The 21,334-nt window shown below is 39.6% G+C and overlaps 1 protein-coding gene across 1 annotated transcript in view; it reads left to right on the top strand.

Annotated features, from left to right (window-relative positions):
• DNAH6 (dynein axonemal heavy chain 6) overlaps positions 1 to 21,334 on the top strand; it is a 307,800-nt gene that overhangs the window by 237,823 nt on the left and 48,643 nt on the right. Inside the window, exons 62-66 of the mRNA XM_060187710.1 lie at positions 4,987 to 5,141; positions 7,929 to 8,119; positions 12,242 to 12,402; positions 13,405 to 13,493; positions 14,354 to 14,500. Of these exons, the coding sequence (XP_060043693.1) occupies positions 4,987 to 5,141; positions 7,929 to 8,119; positions 12,242 to 12,402; positions 13,405 to 13,493; positions 14,354 to 14,500 (743 nt within the window). The remainder of the gene's footprint in view (positions 1 to 4,986; positions 5,142 to 7,928; positions 8,120 to 12,241; positions 12,403 to 13,404; positions 13,494 to 14,353; positions 14,501 to 21,334) is intronic.

Genomic DNA, 21,334 nt, shown 5'->3' with positions numbered 1-21,334 from the left:
TTTCTTCACTAAGAAATGCTTGACTCATTATTCTCAGTTTTTCATGTTTAATATTGAAATCTCCAACATCTAGAGCCTGGTTCTCAATCTGGGCAGTTTACCAGATGACAGGGTGAACTTAAAAAAATACCAATGTCTGGGCCTTGGCCCCAGAGATCCTGGTGAGGTTTATCTTAAGTATGATCTAGAGTCAACATTTCTTAAAGTAGAGCAAGGGTTTTTAAGCTTGTTATTGAGGGGCAGCATACACACAAAGTGCACATATCAGAACTGCCCCAACCTGACTGAGCAGAGTCACCATCCAAATGAAGTACTAGAAAGGTACTGGCATCATGGAAAACCTCCCACATACGCCTACCCCTCTTGCCTGGAGGAAATGCCAACTATGAATGATTGCACTCTGGGTGAACTTTCCCCAGCCATTAATATGCCACTCTTTCACTTCTAAAATTACATTTTTTAAAATAATTTATTGGGGGATTAATGTTTTACATTCGACAGTAAATACAATAGTTTGTACATAACATTTCTCAGTTATTCCACATAACAATACCTCCACTAGGTCCTCTGTCACCCTATTTTGGACCTGTACTCTCCCCTCCCCCCAATACCCTCCCAGAGTCATTCACTTTGGTGCAATGTGCCAATTCCAGTTCAGGTCCTACTTGTATTTTCTCTTCTGATCTGGTTTTTCAACTTCTTCCTGTGAGATCATCCCATTTTCATTCTTTGGTTTCTAATTTCACTTAACATAAATTTTTCAAGGTGCATCCAAGATCGACTGAAAACAGTGAAGTCACCATTTGTTATAGCTGAGTAGTATTCCATTGTGTATATATACCACAACTTGCTCAGCCACTCATCTGTTGTTGGACACCTGGGTTGCTTCCAGGTTTTGCCTATTACAAATTCTGCTGCTAAGAACATAGGTGTACACAGATCTTTTTGGATGGGTTTGTTGGGTTCCTTAGGATATATCCCCAGGAGAGGAACTGCAGGATCATAGGGTAGGTTGATTTCTAGCCCTGTGAGAGATCTCCAGACTGTTCTCCACAGAGGTTGGACCAATTGACATTCCCACCAGCAGTACAGGAAGATTCCTTTGACCCCCACAACCTCTCCAGCATTTGCTGCTGTTACCTTTTCTGATGTATGACATTCTCACAGGAGTGAAGTGGTATCTTGTTGTTGTCTTGATTTGCATTTCTCTGACAATCAGAGAGTTGGAGCATTTTTTCATGTGTTTCTCGGCCTTTTGGATCTCTTCTGTGGTGAATATTCTGACCATGTCCTCCCCCCACTACTGGATGGGGTCATTTGTTTTCTTGTGGTTGAGTTTGGCAAGCTCTTTATCTATTTTGGTTATTAGTCTCTTGTCTGATGTATGGCATGTAAAGATCTTCTCCCATTCTGTAAGGGGTCTCTAGGTTTGGGTAGTGGTTTCTTTTGCTGTGAAGAAGCTATTTAATTTGATGTAGTCCCATAGGTTTATACTTGCCTTAGTCTCCTTTACAAATGGATTCCTTTCATTGAAGATGTCTTTAAAATTTATGCAAAAAAGAGTTCTGCCAATATTTTCCTCTAAGTATCTGATAGTTTGTCGTCTAATATCCAAGTCCTTGATCCACTTGGAATTTACTTTTGTATTTGGTGAAATATAGTGGTTCAGTTTCATTCTTCTGCATGTTTCAACCCATTGTTTCCAACACCATTTGTTGAAGAGACTCTGCTTTCCCCATTGAATAGTCTGGGCATCTTTATCAAAGATTAGATGTCCATAGGTATGGGGGCTTACTTCTGGGCTCTCAATTCTATTCCACTGGTCAGTGTGTCTATTCATGTTCCAGTACCAAGCAGTTTTGATGACAATGGCCCTATAATACAATTTGAGATCTGGGAGTGTGATGCCTCCGGTTCTGTTCTTTCTTCTCAAGATTGTTTTGGCAATTCTAGGTCTTTTCTAGTTCCAGATAAACATTTGTAACATTGTTCTATTCTCCTAAAAAATGTGCTTGTGGGATCTTCATGGGGATAGCATTAAATTTGTAGATGGCCCTGGGTAGTATATTCATTTTGATCATGTTAATTTTTCCAACCCATGAACATGGAATATCTTTCCATTTCTTTGCATCTTTTTCAATTTCCTTGAGTAGTGACTCATAATTTTCAGTATACAAGTCTTTCACTTCTTTGGTTAGGTTTATTCCTAGATATTTTATTACTTTTGTTGCTATAGTTAAAGGAATTGATTTCTGGATTTCAACTTCTTCTAACTTAATGTTTGCATAGAGGAATGCCAGTGACTTCTGAATGTTAATTTTGTAGCCTGCCTGGGTGGTGGCATACCTGGTTGAGTGGACATGTTACAGTGCGCACGGACCCAGGTTCAAGCCCCTGGTCCCCACCTGCAGAGTGAAGCAGGGTTGCAGATTTCTCTCTGTCTCTCTATCTCCCCCTACTCTCAATTTCTGGCTGTGTCTATCCAATAAATAAATATAGTAAAAAAAATTTTTTTAATTTTGTAACCTGACACTTGACTGTATTGGCTGATGATTTCCAAAAGCTTTCTGCTGCATTCTTTAGGTTTTACTATGTATGCTGTCATGTCATCTGCAAATAGGGAGAGTTTGACTTCTTCTCTTCCAATCTGTATCCCTTTAATTCCTTGCTCCTGCCTGATTGCTATGGCAAGAACTTCTAACACTTTGTTGAATAGTAATGGTGATAGTGGGCAGCCCTGTCTAGTACCTGATCTGAGGGGAAATGCTTCCAGTTTTTCACCATTGAGTATGATGTTGGCTGTAGGTTTGCTATATATAGACTCCTCTATCTTGAGGAATTTTCCATCTATTCCCATTTTTTGTAGCGTTTTGATCATAAAGGGATGTTGAATTTTGTCAAAGGCATTATCTGATATGACCATGTGGTTTTTTATCTTGCTTTTATTGATGTGGTGGATCACGTTAATTGATTTCTGTACATTAAACCAACCTTGCATGCCTGGGATAAACCCCACTTGGTCGTGATGAACAATCTTTTTAATTAACTGCTGTGCCCTTATTCTTTATCCCCCTGGGAGTATGGACCAAAATTTTTTATGGGGTATAGAAGGTGGGAGTTCTGGCTTCTGTAGTTGCTTCTCCACTGGGCATGGGTGTTGGTAAGTGTGCCCATACCCCCAGACTGTTTCTGTCTTTCCCTAGATGGATAAGGCTCTGGAGGGGTGAGGTTCTGGGGTACATTGATTAGGTAATCTGCCCAGGGAAGTCAGTATAGCATCATGTTAACACCTGCCATGAGATATAAAGCAGAACAAATTGATTTTTAAACAGGAACCCAAAGTAGGAATAGAGGAAATGAAACTAGGGGTATTCATGTGGAAAGAAGCTAGTAAGTCTATTTTAGATATGTTCTAAGTGACCCATGACTTTAGTAATTTTTGCCTGAGCCCGATAGCTAACATGCAGATGGGCTAAAAGTAATGTATGGGAAGTAGGTGTCAGAGTTGAGAATAGGACTAGAAAACTGGATCAGGGCAAAGAGTAACTACCAGATACTACAAAAGTACATAAATACCATTAACTGTTAACCCCATCAGTCTGACCCAGAGTCCATATCTATTCATATTTAGCACAGGAGCCTGTGTAACCTCTGAGTCCCTGTCAGTCTCAGCTCACAGTCCTTGGCCACAGCTGGGAACATTCTAGGCTGCATTTACTTCAGGACCAGTCTTCCTCAAGTGACAGTGTAGGATGACCCAACCTCCCTTTGGAAAGTGGGACAGTTCCTACCATTGCTGCCCTACAGTGAGGGCAAGGTTCTATAGAGGCCCACAAAAGGGTTTATGATGATGTTCCTGACGGAAGTGACTTGTGATGATGGAGAGAAGGATCTATTAGAGGTCTAGGCTCATCATATCTATGGGGGAATCGAAGGATTCCCTGACCAGAGCCCAGATGATGGAGTGCCCTGGTAGTGACCAAGAAGGCTGTCATTAAAGTATGCTAGTTTTTGCCCTTCTCCATCTTTTGTAGTCCTTACTTTATCTGATGAGATTAAACTTAGAATGATTGAGGGAAGTGAATTCGGGGGTAGGAGAGGAGGATGTCTAGGTCTAAGTAGTAAATATTTGATTAGGTACTTTATAGTGTCTTCTTCAGTTCTTTAACTCTGCATAGGTTTTTTTCTTTATTCTCTACCTCCACTAGTGATGGCTTGATGTGTTTTTATGCCATTGTCTGGCACATATAGGTTCATTGCACTGTATTTTTATTGTGGTTTTGACATAATACAACCTATGTTACCTCACTTAGGTATGTTTGCCTTGAATTAAATTTAATCTACCTTTATTCCTATCACTTTAATTTTCTTTTTTCTTACATTGAATTAATGTATCCCTAGACATCCTTTAATTTTTAACCTGTTATTTTAGCCTTTTAAGTGGTTGGCAGTGAATTTGTTTTTTGATCCATTTTTTTTTCCTCCAGGGTTATTGCTGGGCTCGGTGCCTGCACCATGAATCCACCGCTCCTGGAAGCCATTTTTCCTTTTTGTTGCCCTTGTTGTTATAGCCTCGTTGTGGTTATTATTATTGCCATAGTTGATGTTGTTCGTTGTTGGATAGGACAGAGAGAAATGGAGAGAGGAGGGTAAGACAGAGGGGAGAGAAAGATAGACACCTGCAGACCTGCTTCACCACCTGTGAAGCGACTCCCCTGCAGGTGTGGAGCCAGGGGATCGAACCGGGATCCTTACGCCGGTCCCTGCGCTATGTGCCACATGTGCATAAGCCACTGCGCCACTGCCCGACCCCCTCTGATTCAATTTTAAATCTTCACTTTTTAATTATTTTAGGCAAGAATAGCTTAATATGTTTATATTTGTAAAAAAAAAAAACTAACAGTAAATATAGAACTTTCCCAGTTACTAGTTGTATTTATTTAACTTCAAAAGTTAAAATGACTCTAATTAAAATTGTGTTTGTAGGATCTTTTGAGACTTACATTAACCCACCTGAGAAGGAAATCTATTCTAAAAAAGAAGAAGAAGGGAAGCAGGGAAAGGAGATCACAGATACTTGGCACCCAGAATTACATTCCTTCCACAAACTCATTCTTATTAAATGTTGTAAAGAAGAAAAGGTAGGATTTTTAAAGCTAAAGAATTGTGTTATGCAATCCTTCTCTCACATGAAATAAATCTTTTGAGGCCAGGTGGTGGCACACCTGATTAAGTGCACATAGTACTAAGCACAAGGACCTGTGCAAGGATCTGGGTTCGAGTCCCCCAGCTCCCCACCTGCAGGGGGGATGTTTCATAAGGTGATGCAGCAGGTGTGCTGGTGTCTTTCTCTCCTCCATTCTTAATTTCTCTCTGTCCTATGCAATAAAAAAATAGAAAAAATGGTCACCAGGAACAGTGAATTCATAGTGCTAACACGAAGCCCCGGTGATAACCTTGGAGGCAAAAAATTAATTAATTAAATGAATTAATTAAAATAACAATCATAAATAAATATTTTTCACATTTTAAAAGATGGACCTATTGTTGATAAATCCTGAAGCTGGGTGAAAGAGCAGATTCATTATTCTCTAATGTTACATATACTTGAAGTTTTTTATAATAAAAGTGTTTTTAGTCTTATCACATCCTTGACCCTCAGGATTCTTTTAAAACAGGCCATGTCTCAGGATAGGTCCCCAGATATGACCAAAACTACAAATGCTGGGCATCATCCTGCCAAATTCACAGAGAATTGAAAAGCCTTGTTAGCACTGTATTCATAAAAAAAAAAGGTGTGCTTATATTATAATAGCAAACAAAATATACTTTACACATCAACCTGGAGGAGTCCAGAATCTATATTAGGCTTTAGAAATGAAGACTTAGCTGCATATTCCAGAGAAGACAAGGACATGAATCAATCAAGACAACTGACAAAACTACCCTGAAGAGAAGATTCAAGCTAGAAAAAAATACATACATAGGAAAATTAAATAAATTATGTAAGACTAGCATTGAACTTGAAGAAAATTTACTTTGATGGATTTTTGTTGGCAAAGCTGATAGAAAAATGTACAGTTCTTATTATTTATGTTAAGTTTTAAAGTACTTCACTTACAAAACCAGTTTAGTGTTCTGGCAATTAACCACTCTGAGGGAAACAATGTCTTATGCCAGCCAACATTCTCTTAATATCATTAGGGTGCAAGAACTTGAGTATTCATGGAGGCATATGGTGTTTATAGTTATACAACATAACAAGCATATTCAATAGCACTAAGATATATGTTTCTATAGGTCACCTAAGATCTTTAATCTTCATCTGGTTTACTATAGTTTTAATGAGGCTTTATCACTGATCAAAGATGACTATGGATATTATTCCAAAATACAGATTAAGTTTATCCTCTTATAAGCAAAAGCCTACCCTTTCTCCTGGGCAATGAATTCCAAAGCACAGAGAATCTCTCAACAGCAAATTTATATACCATTGGTTCATCAGCAACTTCAAAAAAAATATTTATATGAACCCAGGAATTCCCCATGGAAGCATTCAATGAAATCTGATAGGTAGGATGAACTGAAGACGTACTCAGAGAATCTCAGCCAGATATCTTTTGGTGAAGGATCAAGCAGCAAACCTACAAAAAGACTGTATGCAAAACATACATGTGTCCGAATTGAAAAGGGAGACTCAAAGGAATTCCCAGAAAAAGACATGGTGCTTAAGAAGAAGGAAACTGCACATTGTCTGGCCCTATAGTCCAGACATGGTATTTGCAAAGGGTGATCTTCATGAAATGTGTGATTCTTTGGATCAAGAAGGTTGTGAAGAATCAGTACAAGATCTGCCAGAACAGGAAGTGGTGTGAGTAGACTAGGATGAGGTCAGGAAAGGAAACACAGTGACTGGAAGCAAACCAGATCATCAAGACTGAAACTGGTTCCCAGGAAATGTCAGAAGGGGCTGATGAGTACATGAAAGATGAAAATAGGAAGACAATATATAGAATCATTATTGTGAGACACTAACTTGTGAATGTGGGACAAAGACATGAAATAGTAGCAGGGTGGGGAGCTGTCATCAAGAGAAAGCTTTGTTTCTGGTTCTAAGGATGAGAGACATGAGAGTCTAGTTGAATGAAAAGATTGAGAAGATCAAGGGGCTTGGTGGTAGCACACTTGTTGCAATGCACAAGGACCAGGGTTCCAGACAGGAGAAGGCTTTTCGAGTGGTGAAGCAGGGCTGTAAGTGTCTCTCTTTCTCTGTCCCTCTCTATTTCTCCTTTCCCTTTCAATTTCTGGCTGTCTCTATCCGATAAATAAATAAATAAATAAACAAACAAACATAATAAAAAGACGTTTAACAAAAGAGATCAGTAATGCTGAAGGACACAGTGAAAGGACTTGAAATAAAGCCCCAGAGAATATAAGAGGGACAGGACCAGAGGAGTCAAGAGTAGAGAGGTATCAGATTTCAAGACAAAGGAAATGATATTGGGGGGGGGGGGGGAGTCCTGTCTTCTAACAGTAGTTCATCTTTCTCAGTGAAGTCTTGTGAACTTTAGCTGTCATTAGTTATTTGACATAATAACACACCAAACTGTATCTATGTGATACAATAAGCTATTTTTCTTAAGATCTGATTTACTTATTAATGAAAAAGATAAGAGGAAAGAGAGAGAGAGAGAGAGCCAGACATCATTCTGGTACATGAGCTGCCAGGGACTGAACTGGGGACCTCATGCTTGATAGTCCAATGCTTTATCCACTGCACCACCTCCTGGACCACTAGGGTATAATAAAGTGAATACACACAATGAAGACAGGAGGCATAAAAGAGAAGGCACCATCATCTTAGGAGCATATAGGGCAAAAATATAAAGGCTTCTCATCTAACAAATTCTTTAATGTTTTTCTTTCAGGTGGTGTTTGCTCTCACAGACTTTGTCGTTGAAAATCTTGGAAAACAATTTATAGAAACACCACCTGTGGACCTGGCTACCCTGTATCAGGACATGTCCTTCAATACTCCCCTGGTATTCATCTTAAGCACGGGCTCAGACCCCATGGGTGCATTCCAGAGGTTTGCCCGGGAAAGGGGGTATTTAGATCGGTAAGCCAGAAAAATATTGCACCATTTTTTTCATATTCATAGCAACTTTATTTATAATAGCCAAATGCAACATGTACATTGGCAGTTGAGTGGGTAAACTATAGAAGACACGTGTCATTTTATTATACCATGTATTAGTAAAAAAATGAACTATAGAAATATACAATGTGGGTGAATTTCAAAAGTATTATATGGGGGGAAAGAACTCACTGTGAAGAGTATATTTAAACTGGCAGGGGTAGGTAGCATAATGGTTATGCAAAGAGACTCTCATGCCTAAGACTCTGAAGTCCCAAGTTCGATTTCGTGCACCACCATAAACCAGAACTTATAAGTGCTCTGGTAAAAGAAAAAAAGAAGAAAGACTCATGCTTGAGATTCTGACGTCCCAGGTCCCTCCGATCCCTTACAACACCATAAGCCAGAGCTGAGCAGTGTTTTGGTTATTAAAAAAAGAAAGGGGACTGGGCAGTAGCAGAGCAGGTTAAGCACACATGGAACAAAGCACAAGGACCCACACAAGGATCCCATTTCAAGCCCCCAGCTCCACACCTGCAGAGGGGTCACTTCACAAGCAGTGAAGCAGGTCTGCAGGTGTCAATCCTGCTCTCCCCCTTTCTGTCTTCCCCTCTTCTCTTGATTTCTCTCTGTCCTATCCAGCAACCACTACAGCAATGACAACAACAATAACAAGGGCAACAAAATGGGAAAAAAAGGCCTCCAGGAGCAGTGGATTCATAGTGCATGCACCAAGCCCCAGCAATAACCCTGGAGGCATAAATGAATAAATAAATAAATAAGAAAAATTATAGAAACTGTTAGCTAGTTTTTAAGTAAATAAAGAAATATTTTTAAATATAAAATGTAATTTTATTATAGTAAGCTTTACAGTTTAATAATTCATATAAACATCTCCTTATTAAAATTTACCCTTTTCTTCCTTCTGTGGAACTAATTCCTATATTCAGTTATCCCTTACTAAGTAAATATATGTTCATATGTAATTACATGTATTATTAAAATGAAATCGAGAATAGTTGTAAACTTTGAGAAAAGGGGAGATTGCTTTAAATGTTAACATATAATAAGCTAGGGGAATGGTGACTGAAATGTGTTGTTTAGGACATATTGATACAGGTATAAAAAGACTATAGTTTACTTTCTACTCTCAGATGTGTAAAAAAGGTTTCATGTCTCATGTTTCTCAAGAGCCTCTCTACAGAGCAGTAGGAACAAGCTTGCTCATTTACACTTCTATATCTACTGCTGATTTGAATGTCTCCTCCAAGGAACATTGATTTAGTTTCATTCTCATAAAAGCCCATTTTTTGGGAGTCGGGTGGTAGCACAGCAGGTTAAGTGCACATGGTGCAAAGCGCAAGGAACAGTGTAAGGATCCCGGTTCGAGCCCCCAGCTCCCCACCTGCAGGGGAGTCGCTTCACAAGCAGTGAAGCAGATTTGTAGGTGTCTTTCTTTCTCTCCCCCCTCTGTCTTCCAACAATGGTGACATCAATAACTACAATAATAAAACAAGGGCAACAAAAGGGAATTAAATAAATAAATAAATGCTCATTTTTCATAACTTCTCTCCAATGCAGTGTTTGGATGGGTAACAAAGGTACAGGTCTTGGGGTGTCAACGGAGTATGGGATCTCTCAGGATGGCCTCCTCTTTGACAAGCCCTCCATGTGGAGTATGTAGTCTGACCTGGTCTCTAGACTAAGGTTACAGGAATATGACGAATCTTATATGTCCAACTGAAGTTTAAGTTTCTATTACTCAGTTTTTTCCAAAGGAACAGAACTAATGGAGAATGACAGGGAGGTAGGCAATTAAATAATACTAATATACTATTAGAAGGGTGATATACTATTAGAAGTCCTACATTTGTGGTCAGCCAATTAGAGACCAGAATGTGTAGTTGCAATTGAAGTTCAAAGGCCTGAAGACCAGGAGAATTGCTAGTGTAAATTGCAGTCTGAAAGTCAGCAGGTTCATGAGCCAGTGCTTCAGGGCAAAAGCTAAAAAACGACCATCAGTGCAATTCAAGGATGAAACATGATTTCTTTCTTTTCTTCTACTTTTTCTTTCTTCCTTTTCTTTTTTCTTCCTTTAACTTTTTTTCTCTGTCTTCCCCTCCTTTCTTCATTTCTCTCTGTCCTATCTAACAATGACGACATCAGTAACAACAACAATAAAAAAATAAAGGCAACAAAAGGAAAAATAAATAAATAAATAAATAAAAATTAAAATATATTTATTTTCACACCTGTCACAGTAAAACTAAGTAATATATGTGGGTGAGTATAGATAGCATAATGGTTATGCAAGGAGACTCTTATGCCTGAGGCTCCAAAGTCCCAGGTTTAGTCTTCTGCACCACCATAAGCCAGAGCTGAGCAGTGATCTGGAAGGAAAAAAAGAAACCTTAAATACGGGCATTTTTAATATATTTTTATTATTTTATTATTATTAGAGACAGAAAGAAATTGAGAGGGAAGTGGGCAATAGAGGGGACAAGAGAGAGACAAGAGAGACTCCTGCAGCCCTGCTTCATCACTTGTGAAGCTTTCCTCCTGCAGGTAGGGACCAGAAGCTTGAACCTGGGACCTCACACACTGTAATATGTGCTCTTAACCAGGTATACCACTGCCTGGCCCCAATATGAACATATTTTTAAGAAACAAGGGCAGAAAGGAAAATCACAAAGGGAAACTTTGTGGTCTGTTCCACCAGTGCAAAGGACTCTGGGAAAGGAGGCATAGGGAGGGAGTAGGGAAGACATTGAGGACCTGGTGCATGATGGGCCCGTGCTGGGAGTAAGTGTTTGGCTGACACCTATTATAAGAACATGAGATGCTCCCAGAGGGATAGAGAATGGGAAAGCTATCAGGGGAGGGGGTGGGATATGGAGAATGGGTGGTGGGAATTGTGTGGAATTGTACCCCTCCTACCCTATGGTTTTGTTAATTAATCCTTTCTTAAATAAAAAAATAATAAAAAAAGAACAGAAATTCTACCGAGGTTTTAACAACTGTACTGTAAACCATTATCCCTTCCATAAAATTATAAAACATTTTCAGGGGAGTCAGGTGGTAGTGCAGTGGGTTAAGTGCAGGTGGCGCAAAGTGCATGGGCCGGCATAAGGATACTGGTTGGAGCCCCTGGCTCCCCACCTCCAGGGGAGTCGCTTCACAAGCAGTGAAGAAGTCTGCAGGTGTCTATCTTTCTCTCCCCCTCTCTGTCTTCCTCTCCTCTCTCCATTTCTCTGTCCTATCCAACAATGACACCAATAGCAACAACAATAATAACTACAACAATAAAACAACAAGGGCAACAAAAAGGAATAAATATCAGGCAGAAGTTGAAAAACAAGATCAGAAAAGAAAACACAAGTAGAACCTGAAATGGAATTGGCATATTGCACCAAAGTAAAAGACTCTGGGGTGGGTGGGTGGGGAGAATACAGGTCCATGAATGATGATAGAGGACCTAGTGGGGGTTGTATTGTTATATGGGAAACTGGGGAATGTTATGCATGTATTTACTGTTGAATGTAAAACATTAATTCCCCAATAAAGAAATTTTAAAAAAGGAATAAATACAAAAACATTTTCAGGGTAGGCCAGGTGGCACCTGGTTTAAGTGCTCACATTACAGTGTACAAGGACCAGGTTCAAGCCCCTGGTTCCCACCTGCAGCAAGGAAGCTTCATAGGTGGTGAAGTAGGGATGCAGGTGTTTCTCTGTCTCTCTATCTCCTCCTCCCCTCTCAGTTTCTCTCTGTCACTATCCAATAAATAATTTAATTAATTAAATAAAATGAAAATAGATTAATTTAAATTTTTCAAAATAAATGTGTGCATAATTTAAGCAAGACAATGTATTATATTTCTTAAATATGTGCATTGCTGAAAAGTAACACAGAACAATGAGCTGGGGAGATGGCATAATATTCAAATAGACTTTAATGCCTGAGGTACCAGATGTCCCAGGTTCAATCCCCAGCACCATTATAAGTACAGAGCTGAGTAGCGCTCTGGAAAAAAATTAAAATAAAAAAGTATGTAAGTAAATAAGTAAATAAATGACACAGAATGGCATTTGTTGTTTTTAATTCAGGGTGCAGTCTATTTCACTGGGACAAGGCCAAGGACCTATTGCTGAAAAAATGATCAAAGATGCAATGAAGTCAGGAAATTGGGTATTTTTGCAAAACTGCCATCTTGCTGTTTCTTGGATGTTGGCAATGGAGGAACTGATTAAAACCTTCACGGATCCAAGTATGTTCCACAAACGTAGTATTTGCATAATAGAATGTTTTATTTAGCCTCTCTTGTTGAGTCAAATCTCTATGACAATTATTACAGACTTTTTTTTCTGTTTTAAAGAGGAGAAATGTGAGACCTAGAGAAGTTTATTTAATTTGCACAACCCAGCATTGAAAGATGGTCTTCAGACTCCTGAGTTCAATCCCCAGCAGCACATATACCACAGTGATGTCTGGTTTTCTCTCTCTCCCTCTCTCTCTTTCTCTCTCTCTCTCTCTCTCTCTGTGTGTGTGTGTGTGTGTGTGTGTGTGTCTATTTCCTTTCTAATTCATAAATAAATAATGCAGGGAAACTTTCATGCCTGAGGCTCCAAGGTCCCAGGTTCAATCCCCTGCACCGCCATAAGCCAGAGTTGAGCAGTGCTCTGGTTAAAAAAAAAAAAAAAAAATCTGTAAATGTGCTAGGTCTCTTCAGGTAAGCATGTTTCCTTTGGGCTATATCTCTAGGAGAGGAATTTCTGGGTATAGAGTAAATCCATTTATAGTTTTCTAAGGAGTCTCCAGCTGGTTTTCTACAAGAGCTGGAACAATTTACATTCCCAACAACAGTGTAGGAGAATTCCTTTCCTCCTACAGCCTCTCTAATAGTTGGTATTTCTGTCCTTTTGAAGGTATGACATTTTTGCAGGCACCCATAATGGGACAAGGTGCACTTATGTGACATCAATTATACTGTAAACCATCAACCCCTCAGTAAAGTGGGGGACGAATGTTTCTGTAACAATCCCTCACCTCCATTTAAGATATAACACAAGTGATATCTATAGATGTGAAACTACACACCTCAGTAAATAAAAGATTTCCCTGCCTCCATTTTAGAACATTTTGCAACATGCATAAGATAAACTTGTCTTTGTTTACTGTATTTTATGGTACCCTACAATAAGTGTTTCTGATAGAAAAGTGCGAATAAGAGTTAAGCATTTCCCTTTGATTTTGTCTTTGTTTTAAACAGATATTATTATCAAGGACACTTTTCGGCTCTTTCTAAGTTCTATGCCTAGTAATACATTTCCTGTGACAGTTCTTCAGAATTCTGTCAAGGTAATGTATGTATATGATGAGGATAATGTGAAATGGCCTCAAAACAGTCACTGAGTGGTTCCAAGGAGCTCATTCCTCAGGCAGGACCCAGTCAAAGTCAGTGCAGCCACAGTATGGGTATGGGGATGTCAGGATCCCTTTATTATTTTTTTAATGGGATAGAGACAGAGAAATTGAGAGGAGAGGGGGAGATAGAGAGGGAAAGAGACGGAAACACCTGCAACCCTGCTTCACCACTTGTGAAGCTTTCCCCCTACAGGTGGAGACTGGGGGCTTAAACCAGGGTCCTTGTGCACTGTAGCGTGAGCACTCTACCAGGTGTGCCACTGCCTGGCCCTGATGTCAGGATCCCTTCACCTAACAGCAAGCAGGAAAACAGTTTCCCTGGAACTTTTATTTTTTATCTCTAAAAGCTTTTAATACAAAAATTGAGAGAGAAGGGGGAGATAGGAGGAGAGAAAAAATAGACACCTGCAGGCCTGCTTTACTGCTTGTGAAGCATCCCCCCTGCAGGGAGAAAACCAGGGACTCAAACCCAGGTCTTTCTGTGGGTCCCTGTGCTTAGTACTATGTACACTTCACCAGGTGTGGCCCGATAGAGCCTAAGTATATTCCATGTCCTGTGTTTAGAAGGGAAGACATCCCCCCATAAAGAAGTGTCTCAGGGTCTTGTGGAGTGGACTTCTCCATTGTAGGTCTTGGGCTCCCCCAGGTGCAGGTGCATCTCTGGAGGTGTGAATATGCTAGGAACTCCCCACATACACCTGCAGCCTCTCAGTGACTTCAGTTATACATGTGATTCTGCAGTAACATAAATCTACAAAGTCATCATCTCTGCCAACATGTCCCATCTACATCAGGTCACCAACGAGCCTCCCAAAGGGTTACGTGCAAATATCAGGCGAGCCTTTAATGAAATGACACCTTCGTTTTTTGAAGAAAATATACTTGGTAAAAAATGGAGACAAATAATATTTGGCATCTGTTTCTTCCATGCCATAATTCAGGTACTTGCAACTTTAATGTTTAACAGAACAAAGAGAGTGTATTGTGTGAAGATAGATGAATTGTGTAAGAATGAAATGAAGGGCTGATCAGTGACACACCCAATAGGATACACATAGTACCATGCTGAAGACACAGGTTCAATGTCCTGTCACCACATGTGCCGAGGAAGCTTCACAAGCACTAAAGCGGGGCTGCAGGTGTCTATCTCCCTCATCCTCTCCCCTTCTCCAGTTTCTCTGTATTTCTTTTCCTATTTTTTCTGTTCTCCACAGAGGTTGGACTAATTTACATTCCCACCAGCAGTACAGGGGGGTTCCTCTGACCCCACACCCTCTCCAGCATTTGCTGCTGTTACCTTTTCTGATGTATGACATTCTCACAGGAGTGAAGTGGCATCTCCTTGTTGTCTTTATTTGCATTTCTCTGACAATCAGAGACTTGGAGCATTTTGTCATGTGTTTCTTGGCTTATTGGATCTCTTCTGTGGTGAATATTCTGACCATGTCCTCTCCCCATTTTTGGATGGGGTTATTTGTTTTCTTGTGGTTGAGTTTGGCAAGCTCTTTATATATTTTGGTTATTAACCTCTTGTCTGATGTATGGATGTAAAGATCTTCTCCCATTCTGTGAGGGGTCTCTTGGTTTGGACAGTGCTTTCCTTTACTGTGCAAAAGCTTTTTTTTTTTCTAATAAAATGGGAGGGGGAATTCCCACCAAGAGCAGTGGATTCATCATAGTGCTGGCACCAAACCCCAGTGATAAACCGGTGATTTGGTGGGTTCCTGAAGTCGTTCTAGTCTTCTCTTGTTGCGGTCCCAGGTGGTCTTCTTTGGAATTCCTAGTTGACCCTGGAAAGGAGAGGAGAGAAACACAGCTGCTGCTGCTCCAAAGCCCCACCTCTGGAAGTCTCTCTCCTGGAGGTCATTTTATGTGCAGAAGCTTTTTAATTTGATGTAGTCCCATAGGTTTATGCTTGCCTTAGTCTTCTTTATAATTGGATTCATTTCATTGAAGATGTCTTTAAAATTTATGCAAAAAAGAGTTCTGCCAATATTTTCCTCTAAGTATCTGATAGTTTGTGGTCTAACATCCAAGTCCTGTTACCACTTGGAATTTACTTTTATATTTGATGAAATTTAGTAGTTCAGTTTCATTCTTCTGTATGTTTCAACCATTTGTTCCAACACCATTTGTTGAAGAGACTCTGCTTTCCCCATTGAATAGTCTGGGCACCTTTGAAAAGATTAGATGTCCATAGGTGTGGGGGCTCACTTCTGGGCTCTCAATTCTATTCCACTGGTCAGTATGTCTATTTATGTTCCAGTACTACACAGTTTTGATGACAATGGCCCTATAATACAATTTGAGATCTGGGAGTGTGATGCCTCTGGTTCTGTTCTTTCTTCTCAAGATTGTTTTGGCAATTCTAGGTCTTTTCTTGTTCTAGATAAACACTTGTAGCATTTGTTCTATTCTCCTAAAAAATGTGCTTGTAGGATCTTGATGGGGATAGCATTAAATTTGTAGATGGCCCTGAGTAGTATATTCATTTTGATCATGTTAATTTTTCCAACCCATGAACATGGAATATCTTTCCATTTCTTTATATTGTTTTCTATTTCCCTGAGTAGTGACTCATAATTTTCAGTATACTAGTCTTTCATTTCTTTGGTTAGGTTTTTTCCTAGATATTTTATTATTTTTCTTGCTGTAGTAAAAGGAATTGATTTCCAGATTTCAACTTCTTCTAACTTAATGTTTGCATAGAGGAATGCCACTGGCTTTTGAATGTTAATTTTGTAGCCTGACACCTTACTGTATTACCTGATGATTTCCTTAGATTTTTCTATGTATATTCTCTGTATGCTGGGTTCCTTAGGTTTTTCTATGTATACTATCATGTCATCTGCAAATAGGGAGAGTTTGATTTCTTCTCTTCCAATCTGTATCCCTTTAATTCCTTGCTCCTGCCTGATTGCTATGGCAAGAACTGCCAACATTATGTTGAATAGTAATGGTGATAATGAACTTTCCTGTCTAGTACCTGATCTGAGGGGAAATGCTTCCAGTTGTTCACCCTAGAGTGTGATGTTGGCTGTAGGATTGCTATATATAGACTCCACTATCTTGAGGAATTTTCCATCTATTCCCATTTTCTGTAGTGTTTTGATCATAAAGGGATGTTGTATTTTTCAAAGTCTTTCTCTGTATCTATTGATATGACCATGTGGTTTTTTGTCTTGCTTTTATTCATGTGGTGGATCATGTTGATTGATTTACGTATATTAAACCAACCTTGCATGCCTGGGATAAACCCCACTGGATCATGATGAGCAATCTTTTTAATATATTGCTGTATTTTCTGGTTGGCTAGAATTTTGTTCAATATTTTAGCATCTGTGTTCATCAGAGATATTGGTCTGTAGTTTTCTTTTTTGGTTGTGTCCCTGTCTGCTTTTAGTATCAAAGTGATGTTGGCTTCATAGAAGCTGGAAGCGAGTATTCCAGTGTCTTCAATCTTCTGGAAGACTTTTAAAAGTAGATGTATTAGTTCTTCTTTGAAGGTTTTGTAGATTTCATTTGTAAAATCATCTGGTCCATCTGGTTATTCTTTGGAAGGTTTTTGATAACTGTTACAATTTCATTAGCTGTGATGGGCCTGTTCATGTTATCTAGTTCCTCTTTACTTAATTTTGGAAGTTTGTAGGTATCTAGGAAATTGTCTATTTCTTCCAGGTTCTCAAGCTTGGTGGCATAATTGTTCATAGAAGTCTGACATGATATGCTAAATTACTGCAGTGTCTGTTGTGATATCTCCTCTTTCATTTACAATCTGACTTACTTGGGTTTTCTCCCTTTTTTGTTTTTTGAGTCTGGCTAAAGGTTTGTCGATTTTGTTCACTCTTTCGAAGAACCAACATTTACTTTCATTGATCTTTTGTATGATTTTCTTATTTTCAGTGTTACTTATTTCTGCCCTAACTTTAGTTATTTCTGTCCTTCTGGTGTCTTCCTTAGGATTCCTTTATTCTTATTCTTATAGGTCTTTAAGATGTGCAACAAGGCTGTTTATTTGTGCTTTTTCTTGTTTCCTAATGTGTACTTGTATGGCTATGAACTCCACTCAGTACAGCCTTAGCTGTGCCTCAAATATTTTGATATCTTGTATCTTCATTTTCATTGTTCTGGAAACATTTTGATTTCTTCCTTTATTTCCTCTTAAACCCAGTGGTTGTACAGTAGTGTACTGCTGAGCTTCCACATTTTGGGACTATTACTAATGTTTTGTTGATTATTAACTATTAGTTTATTTCCACTGTGGTCTGAGAAGATGCTTAGGAAGATTTTAATGCTCTTCAATTTGCTGGTGCTGTCTTTGTGCCCTAACATATGATCTATCCTTGGGAATGACCCGTGTGGACTTGAGTAAAATGTGTATTCAGTTTCTTGGGGTGAATGACTCTGAATATGTCTAATAGTTATACTTTTATCGCCTCATTTAGCTCCCTCATGTCTTTATTAATTTTCTGCCTGGATGATCTGTCAAGTTGAGAAAGTGGGGTGTTGAAGTCCCCTACTATGACTGTGTTGCTGTTTATATATTGCTGTAGCTCTTTCAGTAGATATTTGAGGTATTTAGATGGCTTCTTATTGGGTGCATAGATGTTAATAATTATTAAGTCCTCTTTACTGACTGATGTACTGAGCATTAAGTAGTGTCCATTCCTATCTTTTTAAATTTTATTTATTTTAAAGTTTATCATGTCCGATATGAGAATAGCTTGTTCCTGCCCTTTTTTGTGGGCCATTGGCTTGTATGATAGTTTTCTATCCTTTCGCTTTGAGTCTTGTGTTTGTCTTGATGAATTAGGTGGGTTTCCTGTAGAAAGCATATGTGGGGCTATGTGTAAGCTTGATAGAGCTTAGGGAGAACTCCCCCCATCCTTGGATGGAGGTCTGAGAAGATACCCTCTTGTTAGTCTCTCTCAACCGAGGTGAGCAAAGGGGAGAAACCGTCTCTCAGACTAAATTCTTCCCTTCTTGACTCTCAAGCCCACAGCAACCTCAATATCTCTTTCCATTAACTGCAGGCCACATAGCCGCCTACTTTAAGATTCATTTACTCAAAGTTCACCTCACCTTCTGATCACAGAGAAGAACACACCTTATCACACACTCCTAGCAGTGCCCTTTGATGTCCTCAATTTGCATCAAACCTTGCTTATCTTCTCTCTATCTTGCCATAACTGGTTCAACCCTTAGTCTCCCCTCAAACCCCTTTGGGTAATTAAATGCCTGCATCAGGAGATTATCTTGACCTTTATGTATCTGCATCAATTCTTGTCATACCAGCCCCCTACCATAGGGGCAAGCTGACCTTTAAGAAAACTGTAATTTCTGACATATTTGAATAATGTTCTTTGTTTGGTTTTCTATTTAAACTCTTGCCCACCTGCTAATAAACAGGATTTGAGAGCACATGTCTCTACTTCGTGTCATCCCTTGAGCGAGCGAGAGAGAGCCGGTCGGTTGCCTTCCTGCGGGTGTCACCCTGCGTGAACACCGACAAGCATATTGTTTAGTTGTGTTTTCTGATCCATCTTCCTACTCTGTGCCTTGTAATAGGTGAATTCAGGCCATTGACATTTATTGATATCAGAGGCTGAAGATATTTTAACGCCATTCTTGTAGAGTTTTAGAGTGTTCTGATCTATGGCATATTTATGGTGGTCTGACTGTTTTTAGGAGACCTTTCAGAACTTCTTTCAGGGCAGGCTTGGTGATAGTTGATTCCTTCAACTGTTGCTTGTCTGAGAAGGTTTTGATGCCTCCATCTAGTCTGAATGACAGTCTAGCAGGATACAGTAGTCTTGGTTGAAAGCCTTTCTCATTGAGCACTAAATAGATATCTTGGCATTCTCTTCTGTCCTGTAGTGTTAGTGTGGAGAAGTCTGCTGCTAATATTATGGGTTTTCCTTTGTGGGTGACTCTTTGTTTTTCTCTTGCATCTTTCAGGGTCCTTTCTTTATCCTTATTCCTTTCCATTGTTTTTTTTTTTTTTCTGCCTCCTGGGTTATTGCTGGGGCTCAGTACCTGCACCATGCATCCACTGATCCTGGAGGCCTTTTTTTTCCCTTTTATTTCCCTTGTTGTTGTAGCCTTGTTGTGGTTATTATTGTTGTTGCTGATGTCTGTTGTTGGATAGGACAGAGAGAAATGTTGAGAGGCGGGGATGACAGAGAGGGGGAGAGAAAGATAAACACCTGCAGACCTGCTTCACAACCTGTGAAGCAACTCTTCTGCAGGTGGGGACCTCAGGCCTCGAACCGGGATTCTTAAGCTGGTCCTTGTACTTTGTGCAATGTGTACTTGACCTGCTGCGCTACTACCTGACCCCCATTCCTTTCCATTCTAAATATCATGTGTCTTGGTGTCTTTAAGGATGGCTTAATTTTGTTTAGGACTCTCTGGGATTCTTGAACCTTTATGTCTTTTATGTTGTCTAGACTAGAGAAGTTCTCAACTATTATGTCAATAGTGTGCCAATAATGTGTATATTATTTCTTTTGAAGCCATCCCATAGGTCTCTGTTGTTGTTTTCAGTATCTCTTAATCTATTTTAGAGATCTCTTACTTCCTTTTTAGCTGTCTCTAAGTCGTCCTCAATTTTGTTAATTTTGTCTTCAGCCTTATTTATTCTATTATCTCTCCCCTATACTATTTTCTGGAGTTCATCTATTTTGTTACCCTGTTCTGATACTGTTTTAGATTGTTCAGCTAGTTGTGTTCTTAGCTCAGCTATTTCAGCTTTCAGCTCTCTAATAACCTTGAGATAGTTAGTGTTTTCTTCCAGAGTCTCATTTGTTGTTTCTGCATTTCTGGTGACAATTCTTTCAAACTCTTTACTCACTCCTGTGACTATTTCCTTAACTAGTGTTTGGATGTTGACCTCATTATTTTGTGCTTCACCCTTTGGGGGGATTTTAGCTGGACTCTTGTCCTGGTTCATTTCTCTTCTTGTTGGTTTAACCATTTTATATAGTATGTTATGAGGCCTTTCTCTCAGTACTTTTCAAATTACTGATCACTCTTGCCTGGATTGATTTGTGTCTAAGTAAGGTACTTAAAGACATCACAGTTGTGGAAATTGACAGTTGTTTCAATATTATTTCAATCCCTGAGTTGGAGCACAGAGGCTGTTAAAAACCTCTTTTGTTCTTTTTCTTCCCTGTAGGCTATGGGAGCCTGAGGGCTTTTAAACTGTAAGTAGGCTTCTTAGCTTAATCACTGACCTCTGACCAAGAGATAAAGCATGGTGGGGGAGACATAGCACAGTGGTTATACAAAGAGACTCTCACAGCTCCACTCCTAGGCCACTCCTAGGTATAGATCTTCTCCTGAATTTCCTGGTTAGTTCTCTGCCCCCTGGTGTTAGCACAGGGGCTTCCCACCACTGCTCCAGATTCTGAAGGCAGTAGCAATGGAGACTCACAGTTGCATTTGGTGAGTCTTAGGGGAGTCCTCTCCTCCCTTCAGCTGTCTTTTTGTTGGTGAAACAGACTGGAGGTGGTGTCTCAACTAGTAAATTCCAGACTATTTCCAGCCACTTAATCTCTCCCTAGACTCCTCTCTGTCCACAAGCCACATGTGTTTGCACTCACTTGGTGGGTTCCTGTAGTTGTTCTAGTCATGCTTGTTGTGGTCCCAGGTGGTCTCCTTTGGTATTCCTAGTTGACCCAGGAGTGGAGAGAATCACAGCTGCACCTGCTCCATAGCCCCTCCTCCTATATGACCTGTTGTTTGTTTTATAGAGACAGAAATAGAGAGGGGAA

This window comes from Erinaceus europaeus, chromosome 3 (assembly GCF_950295315.1).
Source record: "Erinaceus europaeus chromosome 3, mEriEur2.1, whole genome shotgun sequence".
NCBI lineage: Eukaryota > Metazoa > Chordata > Mammalia > Eulipotyphla > Erinaceidae > Erinaceus > Erinaceus europaeus.
Note: the sequence above shows the minus strand (reverse complement) of the source record. Positions and strands in the feature narration are given on the sequence as shown.